Source organism: Saccostrea echinata, unplaced genomic scaffold (genome assembly GCF_033153115.1).
Source record: "Saccostrea echinata isolate AGI-Se365-2 ecotype Australia unplaced genomic scaffold, CSIRO_AGI_Sech_v1 ptg000009l, whole genome shotgun sequence".
NCBI classification, from domain to species: Eukaryota; Metazoa; Mollusca; class Bivalvia; order Ostreida; family Ostreidae; genus Saccostrea; species Saccostrea echinata.
The window spans coordinates 8,087,712-8,110,200 of NW_026889758.1; the positions used below are offsets into that span (position 1 = coordinate 8,087,712).

The 22,489-nt window shown below is 33.1% G+C and overlaps 1 protein-coding gene across 2 annotated transcripts in view; it reads left to right on the forward strand.

Annotated features, from left to right (window-relative positions):
• LOC133181718 (unconventional myosin-Ie-like) overlaps positions 1–20,243 on the forward strand; it is a 34,784-nt gene extending 14,541 nt beyond the window's left edge. The window contains exons 12-30 of one of the 2 annotated variants that reach the window (XM_061316281.1): positions 1,502–1,669; positions 1,880–2,050; positions 2,900–2,980; positions 5,113–5,198; positions 6,206–6,287; positions 6,871–6,977; positions 8,063–8,161; positions 8,298–8,442; positions 8,629–8,743; positions 8,988–9,157; positions 9,397–9,456; positions 9,674–9,759; positions 10,542–10,691; positions 11,343–11,497; positions 12,298–12,453; positions 13,181–13,322; positions 13,772–13,810; positions 16,450–16,628; positions 18,498–20,243. In XM_061316281.1, coding sequence (XP_061172265.1) covers positions 1,502–1,669; positions 1,880–2,050; positions 2,900–2,980; positions 5,113–5,198; positions 6,206–6,287; positions 6,871–6,977; positions 8,063–8,161; positions 8,298–8,442; positions 8,629–8,743; positions 8,988–9,157; positions 9,397–9,456; positions 9,674–9,759; positions 10,542–10,691; positions 11,343–11,497; positions 12,298–12,453; positions 13,181–13,322; positions 13,772–13,810; positions 16,450–16,628; positions 18,498–18,574 — 2,268 coding nt within the window. In that variant the 3' untranslated portion in view covers positions 18,575–20,243. The remainder of the gene's footprint in view (positions 1–1,501; positions 1,670–1,879; positions 2,051–2,899; positions 2,981–5,112; positions 5,199–6,205; positions 6,288–6,870; positions 6,978–8,062; positions 8,162–8,297; positions 8,443–8,628; positions 8,744–8,987; positions 9,158–9,396; positions 9,457–9,673; positions 9,760–10,541; positions 10,692–11,342; positions 11,498–12,297; positions 12,454–13,180; positions 13,323–13,771; positions 13,811–16,449; positions 16,629–18,497) is intronic. The other variant, XM_061316282.1, reaches the window with a different exon arrangement.
• Positions 20,244–22,489: the final 2,246 nt, after the last annotated feature.

Sequence of the window (22,489 nt, forward strand, 5' to 3'; positions counted from 1 at the left end):
TCCCCTAATCTGCACCCTTATGTTTCTAACCCTCGGCTGGGCCCTTGCTGACTGGTCAGATTTCTAGTTTCTTTAATAATGAGTGAAAAATAATGAAATTGAGTACAGCAGATTAATTGTGTACAAGTAACTGCTTTCAGTTTCCCTCTGCATTTGTTAATCAAATTAGATTTTATTAAAAAGATGACAATGGTGATATTGCAAAATGAACTTATGACACCTGATCTGAGAATTTATTTATGTCTGTGATATTTAAGGCATGTTATAAATGCTTTTAAAATTGAAATAAAATAATATGTTAGTTTTTCAGGCGGTTAAAGAAAAACGAAATATAACTGATGTCTTTCTTAGTTATTTAGTCCTTACATGAGAAAATAAAATCTTAATATTTGTATCTTGATACAATTGACCAGTTAGATTCGTCGGAACATGATTCGGTTAACTGATTGGAAATTCTGCAATCCCTACAAAATTTTAAATGTAAAGCTTATTATATTGGGGTATGCTCCATTTCCTAGTATTATTTAAGTCTTTGAAAAGTTAAATGATTTACAGTATCAGGGCTAGAAATAATTATCTTTTTCACTGGTCACTCGGGCTATTGCCTTAAATTTTTACTGGTCAGCTCAGTACTTTCACTGTCCCACTGGGCCAGTAGATTTTAAAAAGACTGGCCCAAAACCATAATAATAATAGTGATATTTTGTTTATACTCACTGGCCCCAGACCAGCAGGTCATCAATTATTTTGAGCCCTGAGTATATACAATATATAATATATACATGTCCATAACCATACATGCTTTGAAAGGTATTATATTTAAAGAAAGTAAAGATTTACCCAGCATTCATTCCTTAGTATTTATATCATTTTCTAGAAAGTGCATTGTTTTTACATAGTGTACTGTTGTAAGCTGTAAACTGTTCTAACATATCAGTGTACTGTTGTAAGCTGTAAACTGTTTTACATATCAGTGTATTGTAGGCTGTAAACTGTTCTTACATATCAGTGTATTGTTGTAAGCTGTAAACTGTTTTTACATATCAGTGTATTGTAGGCTGTAAACTGTTTTTACATATCAGTGTACTGTTGTAGGCTGTAAACTGTTCTTACATATCAGTGTACTGTTGTAAGCTGTAAACTGTTCTTACATATCAGTGTATTGTTGTAAGCTGTAAACTGTTCTTACATATCAGTGTACTGTTGTAAGCTGTAAACTGTTTTACATATCAGTGTATTGTAGGCTGTAAACTGTTTTTACATATCAGTGTACTGTTGTAAGCTGTAAACTGTTTTACATATCAGTGTATTGTAGGCTGTAAACTGTTTTACATATCATTGTACTGTTGTAGGCTGTAAACTGTTCTTACATATCAGTGTATTGTAAGCTGTAAACTATTTTTACATATCATTATACTGTTGTAAGCTGTAAACAGGTCTTACATATCAGTGTATTGTTGTAAGCTGTAAACTGTTCTTACATATCAGTTTACTGTTGTAGGCTGTAAACAAAGCCATGAGGAAGGATTATGAAGAGATCAATATTGGAATTTTAGATATCTATGGATTTGAAATCTTTCAAAAGAATGGGTTTGAACAGTTCTGCATAAACTATGTGAACGAAAAACTACAGCAGATATTTATAGAACTGACATTAAAAGCTGAACAGGTATGTGCTAAAGAATATATATTATTGTGGAAGGGAAATACATGTACATATAGGTACATGCAAGGCCAGAATATTTGTAACTGTTCGTAATTGGTTGAAACATACAGTCATGAGGAAGTAGTATTTGAGGAAATCTGTGTATTAGTATTCAAATTTTTCTTTTGACTGAAACGTGGTTAAGTTCTGATTGACTAATTTGTTAATTAACAGGAAGAGTATGTACAAGAAGGAATCAAATGGACACCAATAGAATACTTCAACAATAAAATTGTGTGTGATTTAATCGAGACTAAATCTCCACCAGGAATTATGTGTATTATGGATGATGTCTGTGCAACCATGCATGCCGTATCAGAAGGGGCAGATCAGACACTATTACAGGTACTAATAAGGGATAGATAATTTACAAATAATTACAGATCAGACACTCTTACAGGTAATAATAGGGGAAAGATAATTTACAGATAATTACAGATCAGACACTATTACAGGTACTAATAGGGGAAAGATAATTTACAGACAATTACAGATCAGACACTATTACAGTAAAATACACGTACAACGAAGTGCCAGGGATGGATGATTTTGCTTCGTAATAAACATAATTCGTTATATCCATTAAGATCACAATATATTTAGAGACAAGGAGAATTAAAATTACTTTAATGTAAGTGTCAGTTCATTATAATTGTGTTTGCTATAAGCGTGTTTTACTGTACACAGATATGGAATGACAATTGACAGAAAATTAAAAAAGAAATAATATGGATAAAGAATAGACAGATAATGTTTTATTGACATTAAAACAAGTACATAATTTTGATAAGGCATACAGAAGGTAAATAACCAGAAAATAAATTGGCATGTAATTAATGGAAAGGTAATGCTGATAATTTATCAATTTAAGTAAATTTTCTTTAATGAAGAGAGGTATAGTATTTTCGAGATACTGAGAAATTGCATGTGTGATCATTGTAATTTATTGAGATATGAGCACCTGTAAATTACAGTATGATAGAATTTGCTGTTTGATGTTCTGAAAATTCAAATAAACATCATGTAGCAGTATATTAGCTTCAAGGAAGATAAATATGCATTCTTATGTATAACAAAGATTTACTGTAGAGTATATATGAGTATATATACCGGTATGTAATTTATGTGAAACAAATGCAGGTTTATACATGTGTGTTTGGAAAAAAATATAATGGTAAATTTTCTAAATTGCAGAAATTAGCTGGTGGAGTAGGAAGCCATGAGCATTATCAGGGATCCAGTATAGGATTTGTCATTCATCATTACGCAGGAAAGGTAAGAATGGTCAGAACATTATCAGGGATCCAGTATAGGATTTGTCATTCATCATTACGCAGGAAAGGTAAGAATGGTTAGAACATTATCAGGGATCTAGTATAGGATTTGTCATTCATCATTACGCAGGAAAGGTAAGAATGGTCAGAACATTATCAGGGATCTAGTATAGGATTTGTCATTCATCATTACGCAGGAAAGGTAAGAATGGTTAGAACATTATCAGGGATCTAGTATAGGATTTGTCATTCATCATTACGCAGGAAAGGTAAGAATGGTCAGAACATTATCAGGGATCTAGTATAGGATTTGTCATTCATCATTACGCAGGAAAGGTAAGAATGGTCAGAACATTATCAGGGATCTAGTATAGGATTTGTCATTCATCATTACGCAGGAAAGGTAAGAATGGTTAGAACATTATCAGGGATCTAGTATAGGATTTGTCATTCATCATTACGCAGGAAAGGTAAGAATGGTCAGAACATTATCAGGGATCCAGTATAGGATTTGTCATTCATCATTACGCAGGAAAGGTAAGAATAGTCAGAACATTATCAGGGATCTAGTATAGGATTTGTCATTCATCATTACGCAGGAAAGGTAAGAATGGTCAGAACATTATCAGGGATCCAGTATAGGATTTGTCATTCATCATTACGCAGGAAAGGTAAGAATGGTTAGAACATTATCAGGGATCTAGTATAGGATTTGTCATTCATCATTACGCAGGAAAGGTAAGAATAGTCAGAACATTATCAGGGATCCAGTATAGGATTTGTCATTCATCATTCCTCATTTGGCATATGGACTTTCGCTGTGAGCTTTTCTGATCACCTGGTGTCTGTTATCTGTCCACCTAGCTGTCTGTAAACTTTTCACATTTTCAACTTCTTCTCAAGAAACACTGGACCAATTTTAACCAAAGTTTGTACAAAGCATTCTTGGGTGAAGGGGAGTTAAAACTTTTTCTATGAAGGGCCAAGCCTCCTTCAAGGGGAAATAATCAAGAAAAGACAAAATTAGGGTGGGCTAATCAAAAAATCTTCTTCTCAAGAACCACTGGGTCATAAAAGCTGAAATTTATGTGGAAGCTTCTTGGGGGTAGAGTAGATTTTGAATTGTTCAAATCATGACACCCTGGGGGATGGGTGGGGCCACTATAGAGATTCAAAGTTTTACATTGAAATTTATAGGAAAAATCTTTGAAAATCTTCTCAAGAACCACTTGGCCAGAAAAGCTGAAACATATTTGGAAGCTTCTTGGGGGTAGAGTAGATTCTAAATTGTTCGAATCACGTCAGGGTAGGGTGGGGGCACTATAGAGAATCAAAGATTACGATGAAATGTATGGGAAAAATCTTTGAAAATCTTCTTTTCTTTTCTTTTTTTTAGTAATATACCAATATTATAGCAGAATTTAAATTTCTCCTCACCCTGTTAAGTTATAAGCTACAGAGTACTTGAATGCTTTGTAGGTGTCGTATGATCTCTCCTCACCCTGTTATAAGCTACAGAGTCCTTGAATTCTTTGTAGCTGTTGTATGATCTCTCCTCATCCTGTTATAAGCTACAGAGAACTTGAATCCTTTGTAGGTGTTGTATGATCTCTCCTCATCCTGTTATAAGCTACAGAGTCTCTGAATCCTTTGTAGGTGTCGTATGATTTCTCCTCACCCTGTTATAAGCTACAGAGTACTTGAATCCTTTGTAGGTGTCGTATGATTTCTCCTCATCCTGTTATAAGCTACAGAGTCTTTGAATCCTTTGTAGGAGTCGTATGATCTCTCCTCACCCTGTTATAAGCTACAGAGTCCTTGAATCCTTTGTAGGTGTTGTATGATCTCTCCTCACCCTGTTATAAGCTACAGAGTACTTGAATCCTTTGTAGGTGTTGTATGATCTCTCCTCATCCTGTTATAAGCTACAGAGTACTTGAATCCTTTGTAGGTGTCGTATGATCTCTCCTCATCCTGTTATAAGCTACAGAGTACTTGAATCCTTTGTAGGTGTCGTATGATCTCTCCTCACCCTGTTATAAGCTACAGAGTACTTGAATCTTTTGTAGATGTCCTATGATTTCTCCTCATCCTGTTAAGTTATAAGCTACAGAGAACTTGAATGCTTTGTAGGTGTCCTATGATGCTGATGGGTTTTGTGAAAGAAACCGAGATGTCCTGTTCCAAGATTTAGTCATGCTGATGCAATCCAGTCAGAAGTAAACTTCTATTTTACACTTCATTATAAATTCATTACATATTGTAATTTTCTGTTTTACAGGGGCATAGACACAGATTTGAAATTTAATATTTTCTCAAATTTTCTGTATAATATCATGACGTAAAATATGATAGAGTTATGAATCGTAAACATTAACAATAACAGAGCTTGTGCCTTGTTTACAAAAACAGATGTTTGATGTGATGTAAAGAGAAATGTCGTTGTCATTTAAATATAAGAATGTTCTTGTAAGTTCAATTCATTTAACTGGTTTTATTTTTGAATAAGCATAGAAATTTAAAATATATTAAAACAATGCAACTGTTTCCAGGCCCCTTTAAAGGAGTTTTTAAAAAAGATTCCACATGATTTCATTAGCTTTTTGTATTTTAAGAAGAATTTGAGAAGTATGCAAAATTTTTCTGTACTTTTAGTTTGTTTAAAACTCAACAATGTTGTAGATACAAGATTTTTTTATATACAAAACAATGGATAATGGGGACTGGCAACTGACTTGCAGTGCACTTTAATTTACAACTAATCTATCTCCAGAAGTTGGAAATAGGAAGAAGGAGCAATGTAATAGCAAATGCACTAATGATAATTATAATTATACAGTACATGTAATAAATAAAGATTAACCTGGAAAAACTTGGTAGTGGATGGTTAATTTATGGAAAATTTCTCCAGAATTTGTAATACATGTATTTGTACCTCCAAAACATCCAGATATAGTTGTAAGGATCGAGTTGTTTTAATTGTCATTGTACATGTATAGCATCTGAACAAGCTAACAGATTACTATACAATGTACATTGTGTATATGAGCATTAACTAGATCTAGATGAATAATTATATGTACATCTCTATTCCTTGTTATTGATAAAGATTAGTATATATGTTCCGGTATATTATTTGTTGTCAATATTTTTTTATTGAAGCTTGGTAACTATTAATGCAGTTAATTTGCTGTGTGACTTTCTAGTAAATGTTGTATTGTTACAGTGAGTTCTTAGTCAGTTTGTTCCCAGAAGATCTTAGTCAGCAAACCAAAGGGAGACCATCCACAGCTTCCAGTAAAATTAAGGTGCCTACATCCTTTACCAATGATCAAACAGTTAAAGAATTTTAACCAACCAAGACAAAGAGTGATTACTGATATAAATTTAACATGTGTTTAAGTGATTGCAAAAGAGAGCTCTATTTTAAAAAATATAATTTGCATTGCTAAATAGTATCTGCACAAGACATTTTTTTATCTAAGGCCAAAAAAATAATCTTTAGTTTCTCAGGCCAGAAATTTCAAAATTCAATGCGGCAGGCAGGTCTCTTTTATATAAAGTTAAACATTTTTGATGAATTCTAAAGTTTATTCCTAAAATACTGTTTTAACAAAAATATATAGTGTATCTAATAAAAACGTCTTTCTGTTAGCAGGTATGAAAAGGGGCATAATTTTCTTTTTCAACTTGGAAAAATAGAAAATTATTTCCCTTTTTAATGTCAGTTCAATGTGGTTGAGTTTGACCTGATGCAGCGGTGTCTGAGAAACTGTGGATTAATTTTTTGGGGCCAAAGAATATCTGTTCTTTGAATTGATGGGATAGAATTTAAGAGATTTTATTTTTGGCCCACAAAGGATTTCTTAAATATTGGATTTTTTTTTTCAGACCCAGGCTAACAAGTTGGTGGATACATTGATGAAATGTACACCACACTACATAAGATGTATTAAACCAAATGAAACTAAGAAACCTCGAGATTTTGAAGACAGCAGGTAAGTTTGTCATATCCTCGGTAATCTGATATAAAAATTTGACTGAATTAAAACTTGATAAGGCAAATTGCATGTCCGATGAACTTTTTGGAGTTTAAAATTTTTGTTATAGGTAAATGATTTTATGGCATGAAGGCTTCCTTATACTTCATATTTCTCATCTTTCTCTCAGTAGATCTTATTTTATGTAGATTACAATACATGTATTATTACTTGCATTTAAAAATTGGCCAACCTAATATTAATCAAACCCTGACATACCCCCTACCCCAAAGCCCATTAGAACTAAACTATAGGCAAGTTTTGAGATTGTAGCTTTCAAATAATAGAGGTGTAAATAGCATCCATCTTAGCACAAAAGCAGGATGTTATTGATGCTACACAATGTGCATTAATAAATGAACAATGAACCAGGGCTTTTAAAATTCATTTTTAAAATGATAGATAGATAATAATGTCAAGCAGTGTTGATTTTGATAGTTTTATTAGGCTCTAATATACATGTTCACAAAATCTTCTTCAACTAAGGTACTACAAAACAAAAGAATCGCTACAATGCTTCCTTAATTTTACAATTTTTTTCTAAAGAGTTAGTGGACTCTTTGAAATTATCATATGTGAAAGAGTTGGTATGCAGTGATCAGATGCCTGTGTATTTCTAAGAGATCCATGTCTCTTCTCTGGCCTGATCTGTCTTTCTTTTGAAAAAACATTTTTGGTCGAGAAAAAAAAATTGTACTTATTAATAAATTCAATAATTTTCAAGTTGATGAATGCATCTTGGACAAACAGTTATGATAGACCCGCATATCAATGATGTACCAAAACCAATATAAATAACTGTCCCATCTGCTGGTTTATGTGGGAAAAAAACTCCCCTCCTCAGCTAAAGAATGCACTAAGGGAGATATTCTCGAAACTTTACTCAGTCTGTTGATTTTTAGCTGACTATGGTACATTGTGCCGTTTTGCAAATTATCAAGAGAGTACATGTATTTGTTATTTATCAAGAGTGTATTTGAAAATCCATGTGCCAATTCATTTCTTTTGTGATAGTGTTTTTTTCTTCTGTTCTTGACCTTTAGGGTGAAACATCAAGTGGAGTATTTGGGACTGAAGGAGAACATCAGAGTCAGACGAGCAGGGTTTGCTTTCAGGAGAGAGTTCTCCAAATTCTTGAGAAGGTATTAGATGATTCAGTCAAATATGGGCCTTTTTTAAATGTCAGAGTTTAAAAAATGATTAAATCTTTTTATGGTCATATTTAACCATTGCTATTTTTGCTTTGCACAAACATATTAAGAATAATCTTTTGACAAGGTATGCAATTTTGACCCCGGAGACGTGGCCTCAGTGGCGAGGTGATCCACGACAGGGAATCAAACACTTGATGAACTATGTCAACATGGATCCCGACCAATGGCAGCTAGGGCACACCAAGGTGTTCATCAAAAATCCAGAATCGGTAAGTACTTTAGACATAAAACAACACTTTTTGTTTCATTTAGGAAATATCTTTTAATTTGAGGATTCCTGGATGCATTGTATTTGATAATTTTTGATAATATTTGATAATTTGATAATTGATAAGTACATGTGTATTTTTTTTTTGAAGACTGAATTAACATTGTTTGTCATGTATTCCATTCAGTTGTTTTTACTGGAAGAGATGAGAGAAAGAAAGTTTGACTCTTATGCTCGGGTCATCCAAAAAGCCTACAGGAAATACCATGCCAGGAAAATGTACTATAAATTACGAGAAGAAGGTTTGTGACTCATTAAATGGTCAAATGTTCAGTAAAATTATTTAAGTCATCTACAAGTGAAAGCAAAGTAGGTTAATTGAGTTTCAATAAGGTATTATGATATATACAAACTCAAAATGTAGTAAGCTTTGCCTAGAAATGAAGGAACTTCTTGTTTGCACTTTATATATTCTAAATAAATTAACTTTTCCATAGTAAAGGAAAATTATGCTTTTAAAAATCAGCTTGTATACCTTTTATGTAGCCTCGGACATTTTGTTGAACAAGAAGGAGAGAAGAAGACACAGTTTGAACAGGAACTTTGTCGGGGACTACCTGGGAATGGAGGACAATCCAGCATTACGTACATTTGTTGGCAAACGAGAGAGGATTGAGTTTGCTGATACTGTGCTGAAGTTTGACAGAAGGTTCAAGGTATTGTATGGCGTATTGCTACATGTACTTACTACTTGTACTGTAGTCAGAGTGACCTTCTTTTTAATTTTCTTGCTGTTTGTAGTCTTTAAAAAATTATCACTGTTAAATTTTCTTTAAGTCATTATCATTTATAGAATATCCTGATATTTTCTCACTATCTAATTTGTACTTGAAAGAAAAAGGGAACTAGAGTTTATTTTTCATTAAATTTTATCATTTTTTTCCTTTTTTGGCAGATTGCCAAGAGAGATCTTCTTTTAACAGCAAAGAAGATCTATTTAATAGGAAGGGAAATAGTAAGTCGAGATGAAAGATTTGAGAATGTTTTCTTCAATTATAGTTATTTGTATCGATTGCTGCTTTTGAATGAATTGTTGCTTTCAGACTTTGACATGTTTTAAAAAAATTGAATAATTTTTGTTAAAAATGAGAAGGAAAAATAAGACATATTCTTTTCAAAGTTGTTGCTTCTTACATTTTGGATGAAATGTAGGCCTTGAACATTTTTCTTAGGTAAAAAAAGGTCCAGACAAGGGGAAAATGATAGAGGTTCTAAAACGTGACATTCCACTAGAAAGTATAAAACAGGTGTGCTTAAGGTGAGTGATGCTATGGGAGACATACTACTGATATTTAAAAAGATTAATGGTAGCTAAATTCTGATATTTCACTCAATGTGCTTGAAATATCCAACAGTACCATGTCTTGTGAAAGAGTAATTTCCCTTCTTTTTGATTATGTTCTCACTGCCTTTCTATTGGGTCTTTAATTATGAACATACAACTTTGCTATTTATGGAATTTGGACAAGTTTTTATTTTTTCAATTTTAGGCATGAAGGATAATTTAAGGAAAAATTCTACTTAAAAAGAACATGTATTTTGTTAATATGTAGACCAAGTGTAACATCTGTTAATCTTAAAAATCTGTTTAATTCTGTCTGCATTCTAAATAAATTGAAATTTTATATTCTTTAAAAACCAAAAAAAAAAAAAAAATAATAATAAATAAATAAAATGAAATAAAATTGAATTAAAAAAATCAATGTGTATTCCAGGTCAAAAGTTTTTTGTATGTCTTTAAATTCATAATGGCTGGTACATTCTAGAAAGCAAAAACTTATCTAAATGGTAGCTAATGGTATATAAATTTGACAGACACAGACATACAGTTAAACTTCTTTAGCTCAAACACTGATATCTCGAATACCATGGATGTGTCAAATCTTATTTGGAAGTCCCAAACACTTATTCTTTCAGTATTTTACCCTCAATGTCTTGAATCCTTGGATATCTTGAAGTTTTTTTTTCCGGCCCCCTTGAGTTTGAGATACTTTAAGATGCAGGATTATTAATTACAGCTCTTGTATTTTATGATTCCAGTCCTTTCCAGGATGATATATTTGTGATACATATAGAAAATGACTTCAGCAGCATGTTAGAGTCCATGTTTAAAACAGAATTTCTCATGACCTTGAAAAAGAGATACAAGGAGAAAACAAACAGAGAGCTCCCAATAAGTTTTTCAGATGTGTAAGTATTTTTTGTGGTTCTTGATCCATTAGTAAATGAGTAAATACCTCTTTTATGGCAACATATGAAGTAGTTGGGAATAAAAGTAAAAATTAATAGTATACTGCAGTTGTATACCAACAAGGTGATGTATTAACATTTATATAATAAATTCTCAGCTAAAATCACATCACCCTTGATGTAGAAATAATATCTTATAGTTTTTTCTTTGTATCACAATTTTTTCAAAAATATTCCAAAAGGCTGTTACATTTATTTTGCTTAGGTCTATTTTTGCGATTCTTCCAGTGGTTTATTAGATTTGTCTTTGTAATCTACATGATAAACAACTGATGACAATTTTGTACACATTTATTACTGTAGAAGCACAAATTTTTGGGGGGATAAAATTTTATGACTTGTCATCTACAAAGGTTTTGAGGACATTAAATTCTGTCGTTTCAAAATCAACCATATTTGATATATAGTCATACAAAAATTAATCCCCAATGAATATTTCTGCTTTTATAGTATTTTGCATTCTAAAAATTCTCATAGAGAAAAGGAATATTGGATTATCATGAAAAAAATACAGTTACTGTAGTCTTCCCTTCAATATGAATGTATTATTTTTAAAAATATTGAGAATAATATAAGATAATGTTGTTTTAGAATTGAGTTCCCTGTTAAGAAAGAAGGATGGGGAGGAGGTGGAACTAGGGTGATAAAGTTCCAGAGGCTACCCCAACCAAGTGATATAGCCATCCTTAAACCATCAGGGAAAACACTGACTGTTTCCATAGGTCCAGGATTACCCAAGGACTCGCGTAAGTAACTAGTGTTATAGCCATTGTCAGTCTCTAAGGCCAGGATTACCCAAGGACTCGCGTAAGTAACTAGTGTTAAAGCCATTGTCATTCTCTCATAATGATAGGCACCTATCAACAAAACGTGATACAGCTCTTTGTATAAAGTTACTGTTATAATGATAAATTTATTATATATCCCTCTAGTGTTACACCATTGGGTATATTATTATAACTAGTGTTATAGCTATTCTCAGTCTATCAGGGAAAATGCTAAGTGTTTCTAGAAGGCCAGGATTTTCCAAGCACTCGCATAAGTATATAGTGTTATAAGCATGCTCAATCTGTCAGGGAAACCACCAGTCCTTGAGGCATAGATAACCCAAGAAGTTGGCGATGCATAAGTAATTATGACCATGCTCAGTCCATCAGGGAAAAACAATCCAGATTACCCAAGAACATGCAAGTAGCTACTCATTTAGACACCATCAAACTATCCAGGGTGTAGGACCACAGTTATTCTGTACTCAGCTACAGCTACAGCTACCCTCTTATCATTTATAGAGAACACATGACCATACATAGGCCAGGATTAATTAGCAAAGTGTGTAACTTTTATGAAGTTCCATAATCTCAGATTTTGCATCAAGTCCGATTATTTTGACACCACATTTTTTTTTAAAGAATAATGTGGGTGCCATTGATTTATAATGAAATTTTCTCAATAAACAGAGCAAAAGTAACTCCAGGAATCATCTCCTTTAAATAGGAAAATGAACAGATGTGTGTATGTTTGATTATTCCATTTAATTTGTATGTAGGTCCTGGGAAGACAAAGATGGCAGTCAGTAATGGCAGCATGAGATCTAGAAGGGCGGGGTCACAAAGAGGACCCCCCTCAAGGCCTGCCCCTACCAGACCTCCACCAAACTTTGCTCCACCAGCCATACCAGGGTCAGAACCACCACATATGGGAGGTAAGTTAATTCTGCATTGCAAACACAGGTAATTCTGGTGAGATTTTTAGATGATTCTTGCATGGAATTTTTTATTGAGTAAGTCTGCAAGAAGCACTAAGTCATGAAATAAAATTACTTGCATTTATCATATAAAAGTTCAGGAAATTTTATGTCTGAGAGTCATTTGGCAATATTAAGTACTTGTGTAAAATAAGGAATCTACAGTGTAGCAGAGTGATTTTCATTACCTGTAGGTTTAAAAAGTATCATGAAATTATCTGTTATAATTAACAAATTAATTTTATAATGAATCAAATTTGTTCATCTCTTGCACTTCACTGTATGTTTTACTGTACATGTATAGGTACAATTTTAAGCCTTGAATGTGTTGATGTTAATGCTTTGCTTTGAATTGGCAATATTTCACCATTATGATGCTGGGGCTGACAATTTTTGTCACTTATTTGACTGTCATGTATGTACTGTATTTCAAACTTCAAAGAGAGGGACAATTAAATTTCATGTGTAGCATGAAGGAGTAGATGGTTAAATTACACATACCCTTTGGAGTATACTTCTGACATTTAACCTAGTCTGTTGATAAATTGAACACATTCATCTTTTGTGGATTATGCTTTATTGAATTATACATACATGTACAATATTTCACAATTTAACCATAATGATTTCTTGTTGTATAATGTTAAATTAATGCTTACAATGTTGATTGATTTCTCATTATCAGGAGGAAAGCGGCGATCTCGCCTTAATAGTGACCATGCCCCCTCACTGCCTCAGGGTGGATTCCAACAGGTTCTACGGAGGAGTAAGAAGAATGCCCCAATAAACAATAACTTCATGGCCACACCAGAAGCTGGCCAGGCAGGGTAAGTTTGTGAGAAGACATACTGCATGACGCTTCCTGAACAAATTAGATACTCGGTAACGTACATGTATTTGGAAGTTGAAGGTCTGATGTTTTAGTAAGCACAGTTGTATTATTGGAGACTCTGTGAGATCTACCATTTAAAGCTGTTTACCTCACACGTAACACTTAAATAATAAGCCTAACAGCTCCAGACTCACTAAAACATGAAGAAGTCAATTTCTTTTAAAAATAAAAAAAATCTGTTTTGATAAGCAATGTTCTCAATTCATTCAATAGTCATCACTCAGTATAATTTTATACCAAAGTTCCCCAATAGATGGTGAAAGGATGATAGAACAAATATAAATATTCACCTAGAGAGACTGAGCAGAAATAACATACTTATCTCCCCCTGCTGAAGGAATATAACACTAAAACACTAATAACAATGGTTCCGTTGTTCTGTAGAATTTTAGCCAAGTTAGACCAGGAAAGAATGACGTCACAGTAAGTTGTGTGTTTGTTGCATGGTTTTAAGGAAACCAGTTTCTGCACCCCACTGTACAAATTAATGTCATTCAAAAATTAATGAACTTTTTTTTTGTTAAAGTATTAACAAAGAAGTATATTTTTATGTTGCTCACCTGTTCTTTTTCTTTTCTTTTTTTTGTTGTTAGATTTTTTTGTTTGTTTGTTTGTTTTTTAAATTTATTATTTTGATGATTACAGTGAACATACTGGATATTTTTAAATGAGTTTATATACTTCACACAACAAGGGTTCTTCAGTAGTTGATTTAGAGTATAAAGGAGGCAGACATTCTTGATTAGACTTCATGCTTTTTTTTAGAATATGCTTGGCAAACTGAGAAAAATACAGTCACACAAATACAGACACCTACATTATAAAGCTGTTTTACTGCAAATTAATAGATCACATTCACATTCAGTAGAAAGCTCTTCTAAATAGTTGCATGTATCACAGTATGGGTTTCATGAAAAATTCAGATTTGAAAGCTTTAAAAGGTAAACCTTAATGATGCACCCAAATGAATTTTATTATAAACATTAACAATAATTCATAGTTTAAATTAGATTTTTTTTTAATTTTTGAAGTGGAGGTAAAATTTTGAATTATTAACTCTGAGTGAATATAATGTCAGATGTGCACGTAGTAGCAACACCTCTCTATCTTACACAAGAGTTGTGAAAATTAATACTGTGTACTGTGTGAAATAATCAATCTTTTTATTGCTAACATTCAGCTTAACAATCCTACAAACTACTTCCTTTTCAGTAACGTTCTATCCCTGGCAGGTCAGGAAAAAATAGGGTTTGTTTACCTCGTTCTTTTAATGAATATAGATATTTATTTAGGTCTTGCAGGGGAACTTGCAAATAAATTTGAATTTTGTTGTTTTATATACATCATGGATTGATATTATGGGATTCCATTTTGGTCAAATAATTTAAAGGATGTGATTTCTGTTGTAAGATAAGGACACAATATTTGAATTTGCCAATGGTTGTTTGTTTTTGCACTTCAAAGAGATTGCTTGAAATTGCTGTTGGGAGGTGGGGGATGGAAAACCATTTGACTTGAATTATATTGTTCTCATCTTAACGTGGTCAGCACAGATACATGTACAGTTTTGCCACTGACAACCTTCATTTTTCTTATCAATTGCTGAGTAGCATATTTGCTAGGTTGTCACTGCTTATTAGTTGGCATGAAAAATAACAATGCTTTAACGTTTTTGTTATATTTAAATTATTATTATATTTTGTTTGCATGTACAGTGGCGCCGCGGTAATCCAGACACCAGTAATCCGGACGCCAATAATCCGGACGCTTCACCTTCCGGACGATATTTTCTGGGAACCGATTTTTTCCACATTATTCTGTCTCATTAATCCGGAAATTCACGTTCCGGATCCGGACGGTCAATTTCTACTACAAAACGTAAAATTTCATAGAAAAATGACTCGTTTATCCGGACGGTAATTTTTCGAGGAACGACTTTTCACACCTTTCTTGCAGTAGTGATAATTATTGTAAAAACATTGTCCGTGGAGTCAGTTTGAAGGCGGTTACCTGTGACCTCTAAACAATAGCGTCTATAATTAGCGTGTGTTTACCTCAGATAAAACACACGTCTTTTATATCATAAAGCCCGAAGAATTTAGCTTATACTGTGCATTAATTAAATATAAATCCGTTCAGAATACAATAAATTGCTAACGGTTTATAAATTTATGAGAATTTTGGAGAGTTGTAAATAATTTTTTTTTTACTGAATAATAAATCACGAGATTTCGTTGTAGTATTGAGATGCGTAAGTTTATCAAAATACGATTTTCCAATTCTCAAAACGTACATCATTTGAAACGGTTTTTTTTTTTCATAAGACTATTTATTATGATACATAATTCAAGAAAATATATTTCTATTTAATGCGCTAAGAAATACGTAACTGGCATTAGTTATAAATGCCGATCACGTTTTTTCAAGGTATATAACTTAGAGTTTTTAGAAAAAGTATTGATAATCCTGAATATGGCTTGTGTTTGCGTTGAATATTTGCAATATGTACACTGATTACATTGTTTAGTTACTTATTTCCCTATGTAGTGAATATACGCGGTTAGTCATTTGAACATTCTCAATGGTGATAATGAACAGTTCTACTTAATATGAGCTTGAATAAATTTAAAAAAATGTGCCGAAATAAAACAGTAGCAGATCAAAATTTGGTCAGCCCATGTAACTACACGTCAAATAGAAGGCGAGTAAAGTTTCTTGTGTTAGAAAAAGAAGTTTTTTTTAAATATTAATTATTGCTTTTAAAACTATAAAAATAAAATCAATAAGTCAAGGTAAAATAAAGGTGTTTTCTTTGCCTTCACATTTGATACCACTATGTTCATATGTACATGTTTTGAGAGGGTACGTCTTTTTAAGAAGTGATTCACTTATCCAGACGATTTTGTTGGGGACGGAGGCGTCCGGATTAACGAGGCGCCACTGTATTGAAAACTTAAAGCATATTAGTTTATTTATTCAATTTCTTTTGAAATAAGTCTCTTTTACAACAGTATATTTGATGTTAGATAAAATAATTTGATTTCTGGTGTTTCATCTTTCAGAGTCCAGAGGAGGAAGTCTGGGGGAAAGCCTCCACCCCCAGGGGCAGGTAGACCCAAACCCCCACCCCAGAAACCCAAACCTAGTCTACCTAAATGTCGTTGTCTTTATGCTTATGATGCTCAGGACACAGATGAGCTTAGCTTCAATGAGGGAGATACCATTGAAATCCTCAAAGAGGGTAGGTTTACAAGGCTTTGTGTCACAATGACAGATACATACATGTATTTGACTGGTAAATAAATGTTCATTTTGTCAAATACATTCTATATTCTGTTAGATATTCTGTTGTTGCTATATTTTATCTGTCAAATCAGGAAGTCGGTATAAGCTTGCATTGTTTTCCAGAAGTTATATGCTGTTTACTTTATTAAATGATTTTTGTAACAAAATAGGCAATATTCTTGAAGAGGATCAAATTTCTAAAATTAATTTTCAGTTTGAGACAAAGCAAACACTCTTTTCAATAAATAAAAAAAAACTATTGTAAGCTTTTATAAATTTCATTTAATATTGATTTCACAAGGCTTAGTATCCACTGCATGCAGGTCTGGTAAAAGGATTGTGTCCAAATTGAAAGTTAACTTCACCTGAGTTTAAAGCTCAAAGACCACTGGGCCAAAACAGTTGAAAATAATGTGAAACCTTTATTACATAGTATAAATTCCCAGGATTAGGATGGGGCCAAAATGGGGGATCAAAGTTTGACATAGGATATTTAGTAAAAAGTCTAAAAATCTCCTTCTCAAGAACAAAGTCTGGATTAGTCATATTGATGTGGAAGCATCCTCAGGTATCGCAGATTAAAGCTTGTTACAATCATGAGCCTGGAGGGAGGGGGGCACAATGGATTATCAGAGTTTTACAAATGGATATACAGGAAAAATATCTTTTAAAATGTTCTGAAGAACAGCAAATCCTGAATTACTCATATTGATATGGAAGTATTATCAGGGTGTGTAGTTCAAGTTTGTTCAAATCATAACCCCCCAGAGGTAGGATGGGGTCACATCTTTAAAAATCTTCCCAAGAACAGCAAAGCCATGATTAGTCGTATAAATATGGAAGCATCCTCAGATAGTGTAAATTCAAGTTTGTTCAAATCATGACATCTGGGGGTAGGTTGGGGTCACAACAGGGATCAAAGTTTAACCTAGGAATATACACATATATAACAGAAAAAAAATTGCTAATGAAGAACAACAGGACCACATTGACTCAAGTGAGTGTTGCAGCCCATGGGCATCTTGTGTCCCAAAATGAAGGAAACATTCCCACATTAAAAGCAGATTAATATTTCAGTGTTTTTATAAAAGAAATTATAAATTTTGAGATTATACAGGTTCATTTAGATTAAAATAGAGGATAAGCTTACAATAAAGGGGATTTATTTTACAGCTACTGCTGCAATACATCATTCATGTACATGTATGTCATCAGTATTTCAGAATGTTGCTACTTTATTGAATCTCGAATCCCCAGTTGAAAGGGTACAGGAATCGGTACCAAAAAAGGTCAATAAATCCCCGTTTGATAATAATGCACAATCTGATTGGCTGAAAAAATTAGTTTACATCATATAACTTGTACGTCACAATATGACTGAAGTCAAAAATGCATCAATCTGCTTGACGTTGCATTTAAATTTTATACAATGTGAAGTCATTTTGAGGGGAAAATGGTTTTTTTACATTGCTTTAGAAAATTAAATTACGTGTATAAGGAGTAAATTTGATAACTACCGAAGTTATAACCAGGGTTAGAACAGTTTACAATTTTATAAATTACTTCTTGGTTTATAAAGTGTAAACTGTCCCAACCCATGTTTTACAGATAACTTGGGTATCTATTAAATTCATTCAGTAAATCCTAGACAGAACTAGCTATGTTATGATGCCTTTTTTTATCAGTATCTGTTTGTATTATTAGATATTACGAAATGATGTCTTTAAACGAGACTGTTGATATTCCTATTTCATCAATTTGTTTGTCAATAACTTACCTCGTTTTAGAAATTGTTCATTCATAGAGTATCTGTTTTTATTATTAGATCCTGCAGGTTGGTGGAGGGGCCGATTACGAGGTAAGGAGGGACTGTTTCCTGCCAATTACATAGAAAAGATGTGATATGTATGTAGCCTTTCGATATCCACAATCTGACTGGTGAAGGAAGACACATCTCCAGTAGGTAATGGCATGTAATGTGGAAGGTATGAATGGACTTCTTTCTAACCATGGAATTAAAAGGGCAAGCAACTCTTGGAAACTTGTTTAAGTGATATTCATGTTTTAGAAAAGTAAATGCTAGTTTAAAAAAATCTGATGATCAGTAAGCCTTTTGTAGTATTTAGTAGGAAACTTTTAAAATGACTTTATTAAATCCTGGATTAGTGACTTGAACATGACCAATACTGTCTGATCTCCGATTCTCTTCAGGATTAAAAATACATTATAAAAGACTATGCAGAATAAAACAGATGTCAATACCATGTTCATTGGCATTGTTTTAAGTGATATACATGTGATTTGGGTGTATCAAACTTTTATCGATAATATTTTTTTTTGTAGTCTGTCTGTTACATGTATAATGCTAGCTTTTCTCAGTTACATATATATCAGTTTTATTATCTTATCCACAATGTAGCAAACTTTTAATTCGAGAAAGAAGAAAATTACTTTGAAAAGATTTCTGTATTTGTAGGCAGTGTACTTGTACATATCTCAGAAATTGAAAATGAAAGTAGATTACCAGCAAGATTATAAAGCAAATATTATTATATAAAAATATCTCTTTGAACTGAGCTCAAAAACTTGAATTAGAATTTGTTTTTAATTTAAGAATTAAACTTTGGAAAAGTTGTTCTTGTAGATACAACATTGTTCAGCTTTGAACATTGTATTGTTGATATATTTTACAAGTCTTGTTATTGTTGGAGAGGTCATAATTGTTATTATTTGTTTTATTCTATGAAGTTTCTTGTTATCAATCAACAACTGGTGCTTGTGAGGAAATCTATTTTATATCAAGGCTAGATCCATTGTTCAACACCTCTATGCATTTTTCTCCGTCCCTCAAAATGAATTTTGAAATCACTTTTCTCGGGATAAACCAAAAGCGTATTATATTCTTAATCAAAGTAAATGAGAATTTTATTGGAGTTTACCTCAAACTTCATAGGGAGACTTTTTTTTTACTTTTGTTCAAACATTGTGAAGTTTATTCTCAATTGTTAGTATAAAATATTTTAATAGAAAAAAATATATAGTAAGCAAGCAAGACAGTGTTACAGTTGTATGCTAGGATATGAACTTTTAAATTTTTTTTTTTTTTGAGTGAATGCTTTATATGATACATGAATTCCTAAGGAATAATGTCTCAAATCTCACTTGTATAATTCAAGTGAAATCCACAGGGCTATACAATGATGTATTTAAGAGCTAAAATTCAACAAAAATCAGAAATGAAACCTATTTGAAATTTTATAACTGTACATTGTAGAGAAGAAGTTAACTGCTTTAAAACAGTAAATCAATCAATAAAAAAAATTCCATTTCTAGATTTTATTTTGCTGTTAGGAAGGCAGTGTGTGCCATGCTGTACATTCCCTTGGTCAATGGCAATTTTTTTCTCTCTCAGTTTATAATCTGTGGTACATGACATTGCATCATATATCACCATGACTTATCAACTTGTTATTCTAATATAAAGATCTGTTATTTTTTTAACAACTGATATTTTTATATGCATATTTTCTCATTATGATTATTCATTAAATTGCAATATTGTAGCTTTTTACATTGTTTTTATGTTATTTTTGTAAATTAACATTCAGCATTAATTTACCAACTATATATGTACAATGCATAATTCATATTGTGCAAATGTGGAGATAATTTACAAACTGACAAACTACTTGTTTGTTTTTTAAAAAAAAAAGCTCCATGTGTGGATCGAACCAAAGCTTATCAGTTCCTCACCATTATGGACTTGTAACATACACAACTGTGTTATAGATGCAACATGCTGAATGTGAATTTAAAACAACGATGAAGCAGTGCATTTACAAAATGGGATTTTTTGGGGGGGGGGGGGGGTATTTGTTAGGTCATCTGAGTCACTCAGGTGACCTATTGCTATCCGTTTTTGTCCGTCGGCGTGCGTCGTCCGTCGTGTGTTAACTTTTGAACATTTTTAGCTTCTTCTCCAGAACTGCTGAACCAATTTCAAGCAAATTTAGTATATAGCATCTATGGGTGAAGGGGAACAAAAATTGTGAATTTCATGGTCCCTGCCCCCCTGGGGCCTGAGGGGTGGGGCTAAAACCACCAAAATTAATGCAATCTTTAAAAAACTTCTTCTTTACTCCTGGACATCAAGCAGTCAAACTGTTGGCATGATTGTAATAAGCATTGAACCCTCTACCAAAATTGTGAAATTCATGGCCCCAGGGTCAGGGGCTCTGGTGCTAGGGTGGGGCTATATAGATCATATAGTGAAAGTGCATTATTTCTTTGAAAATCTTCTTCTCTGCTCCTGGGTATCAAATAAACAAATTAAGTACATAGTTATGAAGGGCAAGAGTACCTCTTCCAAAATTGTGAATTTCATGGCCCCAGGGTCAGGGGTTCTGGTGTTAGGGCGGTGCTCTATTGATTATATAGTGAAAATGCATTAATTCTTTGAAAATCTTCTTCTCTGTTCCTGGGTATTAAATAAACTAACCAAGTATATAGTTATGATGAGCAAGAGTGCCTCTTCCAAAATTGTGAATTTCATGGCCCCAGGGTCAGGAGTTCTGGTGTTAGGGTGGGACTCTATTGATTATATAGTGAAAATGCATTAATTCTTTGAAAATCTTCTTCTCTGCTCCTGGGTATTAAATAAAGTAACTAAGTACATAGTTATGATGAGCAAGAGTGCCTCTTCCAAAATTGTGAATTTCATGGCCCCAGGGTCAGGGGTTCTGGTGTTAGGGCAGGGCTCTATTGACTATATAGTGAAAATGCATTAATTCTTTGAAAATCTTCTTCTCTGCTCCTGGGTATTAGATAAAGTAACTAAGTACATAGTTATGATGAGCAAGTGTGCCTCTTCCAAAATTGTGAATTTCATGGCCCCAGGGTCAGGGGTTCTGGTGTTAGGGCGGTGCTCTATTGATTATACAGTGAAAATGCATTAATTCTTTGAAAATCTTCTTCTCTGTTCCTGAGTATTAAATAAACTAACCAAGTATATAGTTATGATGAGCAAGAGTGCCTCTTCCAAAATTGTGAATTTCATGGCCCCAGGATCAGTAGTTCTGGTGTTAGGGTGGGGCTCTATTGATAATATAGTGAAAATGCATTAATTCTTTGAAAATCTTCTTCTCTGCTCCTGGGTATTAAATAAACTAACCAAGTATATAGTTATGATGAGCAAGAGTGCCTCTTCCAAAATTGTGAATTTCATGGCCCCAGGGTCAGGAGTTCTGGTGTTAGGGTGGGGTTCTATTGATTATATAGTGAAAATGCATTTATTCTTTGAAAATCTTCTTCTCTGCTTCTGGGTATTAAATAAAGTAACTAAGTACATAGTTATGATGAGCAAGAGTGCCTCTTCCAAAATTGTGAAATTCATGGCCCCAGGGTGAGGGGTTCTGGTGTTAGGGCGGGGCTCTATTGACTATATAGTGAAAATGCATTAATTCTTTGAAAATCTTCTTCTCTGCTCCTGGGTATTAAATTAAGTAACTAAGTACAAAGTTATGATGAGCAAGTGTGCCTCTTCCAAAATTGTGAATTTCATGGCCCCAGGGTCAGGGGTTCTGGTGTTAGGGTGGGGCTCTATTGATTATATAGTGAAAATACATTAATTCCTTGAAAATCTTTTCTTTTCTGCTCCTGGGTATTAAATAAACTAACTAAGAACATAGATATGATGAGCATGGCTGCCTTTTCAGGAATTGTGAATTTCATGGCCCCAGGATCAGGGGTTCAGGTGTTAGAGTGGGGCTCTATTGATTATTTGCATTAATTCTTTGAAAATCTTCTTCTCTGTTCCTG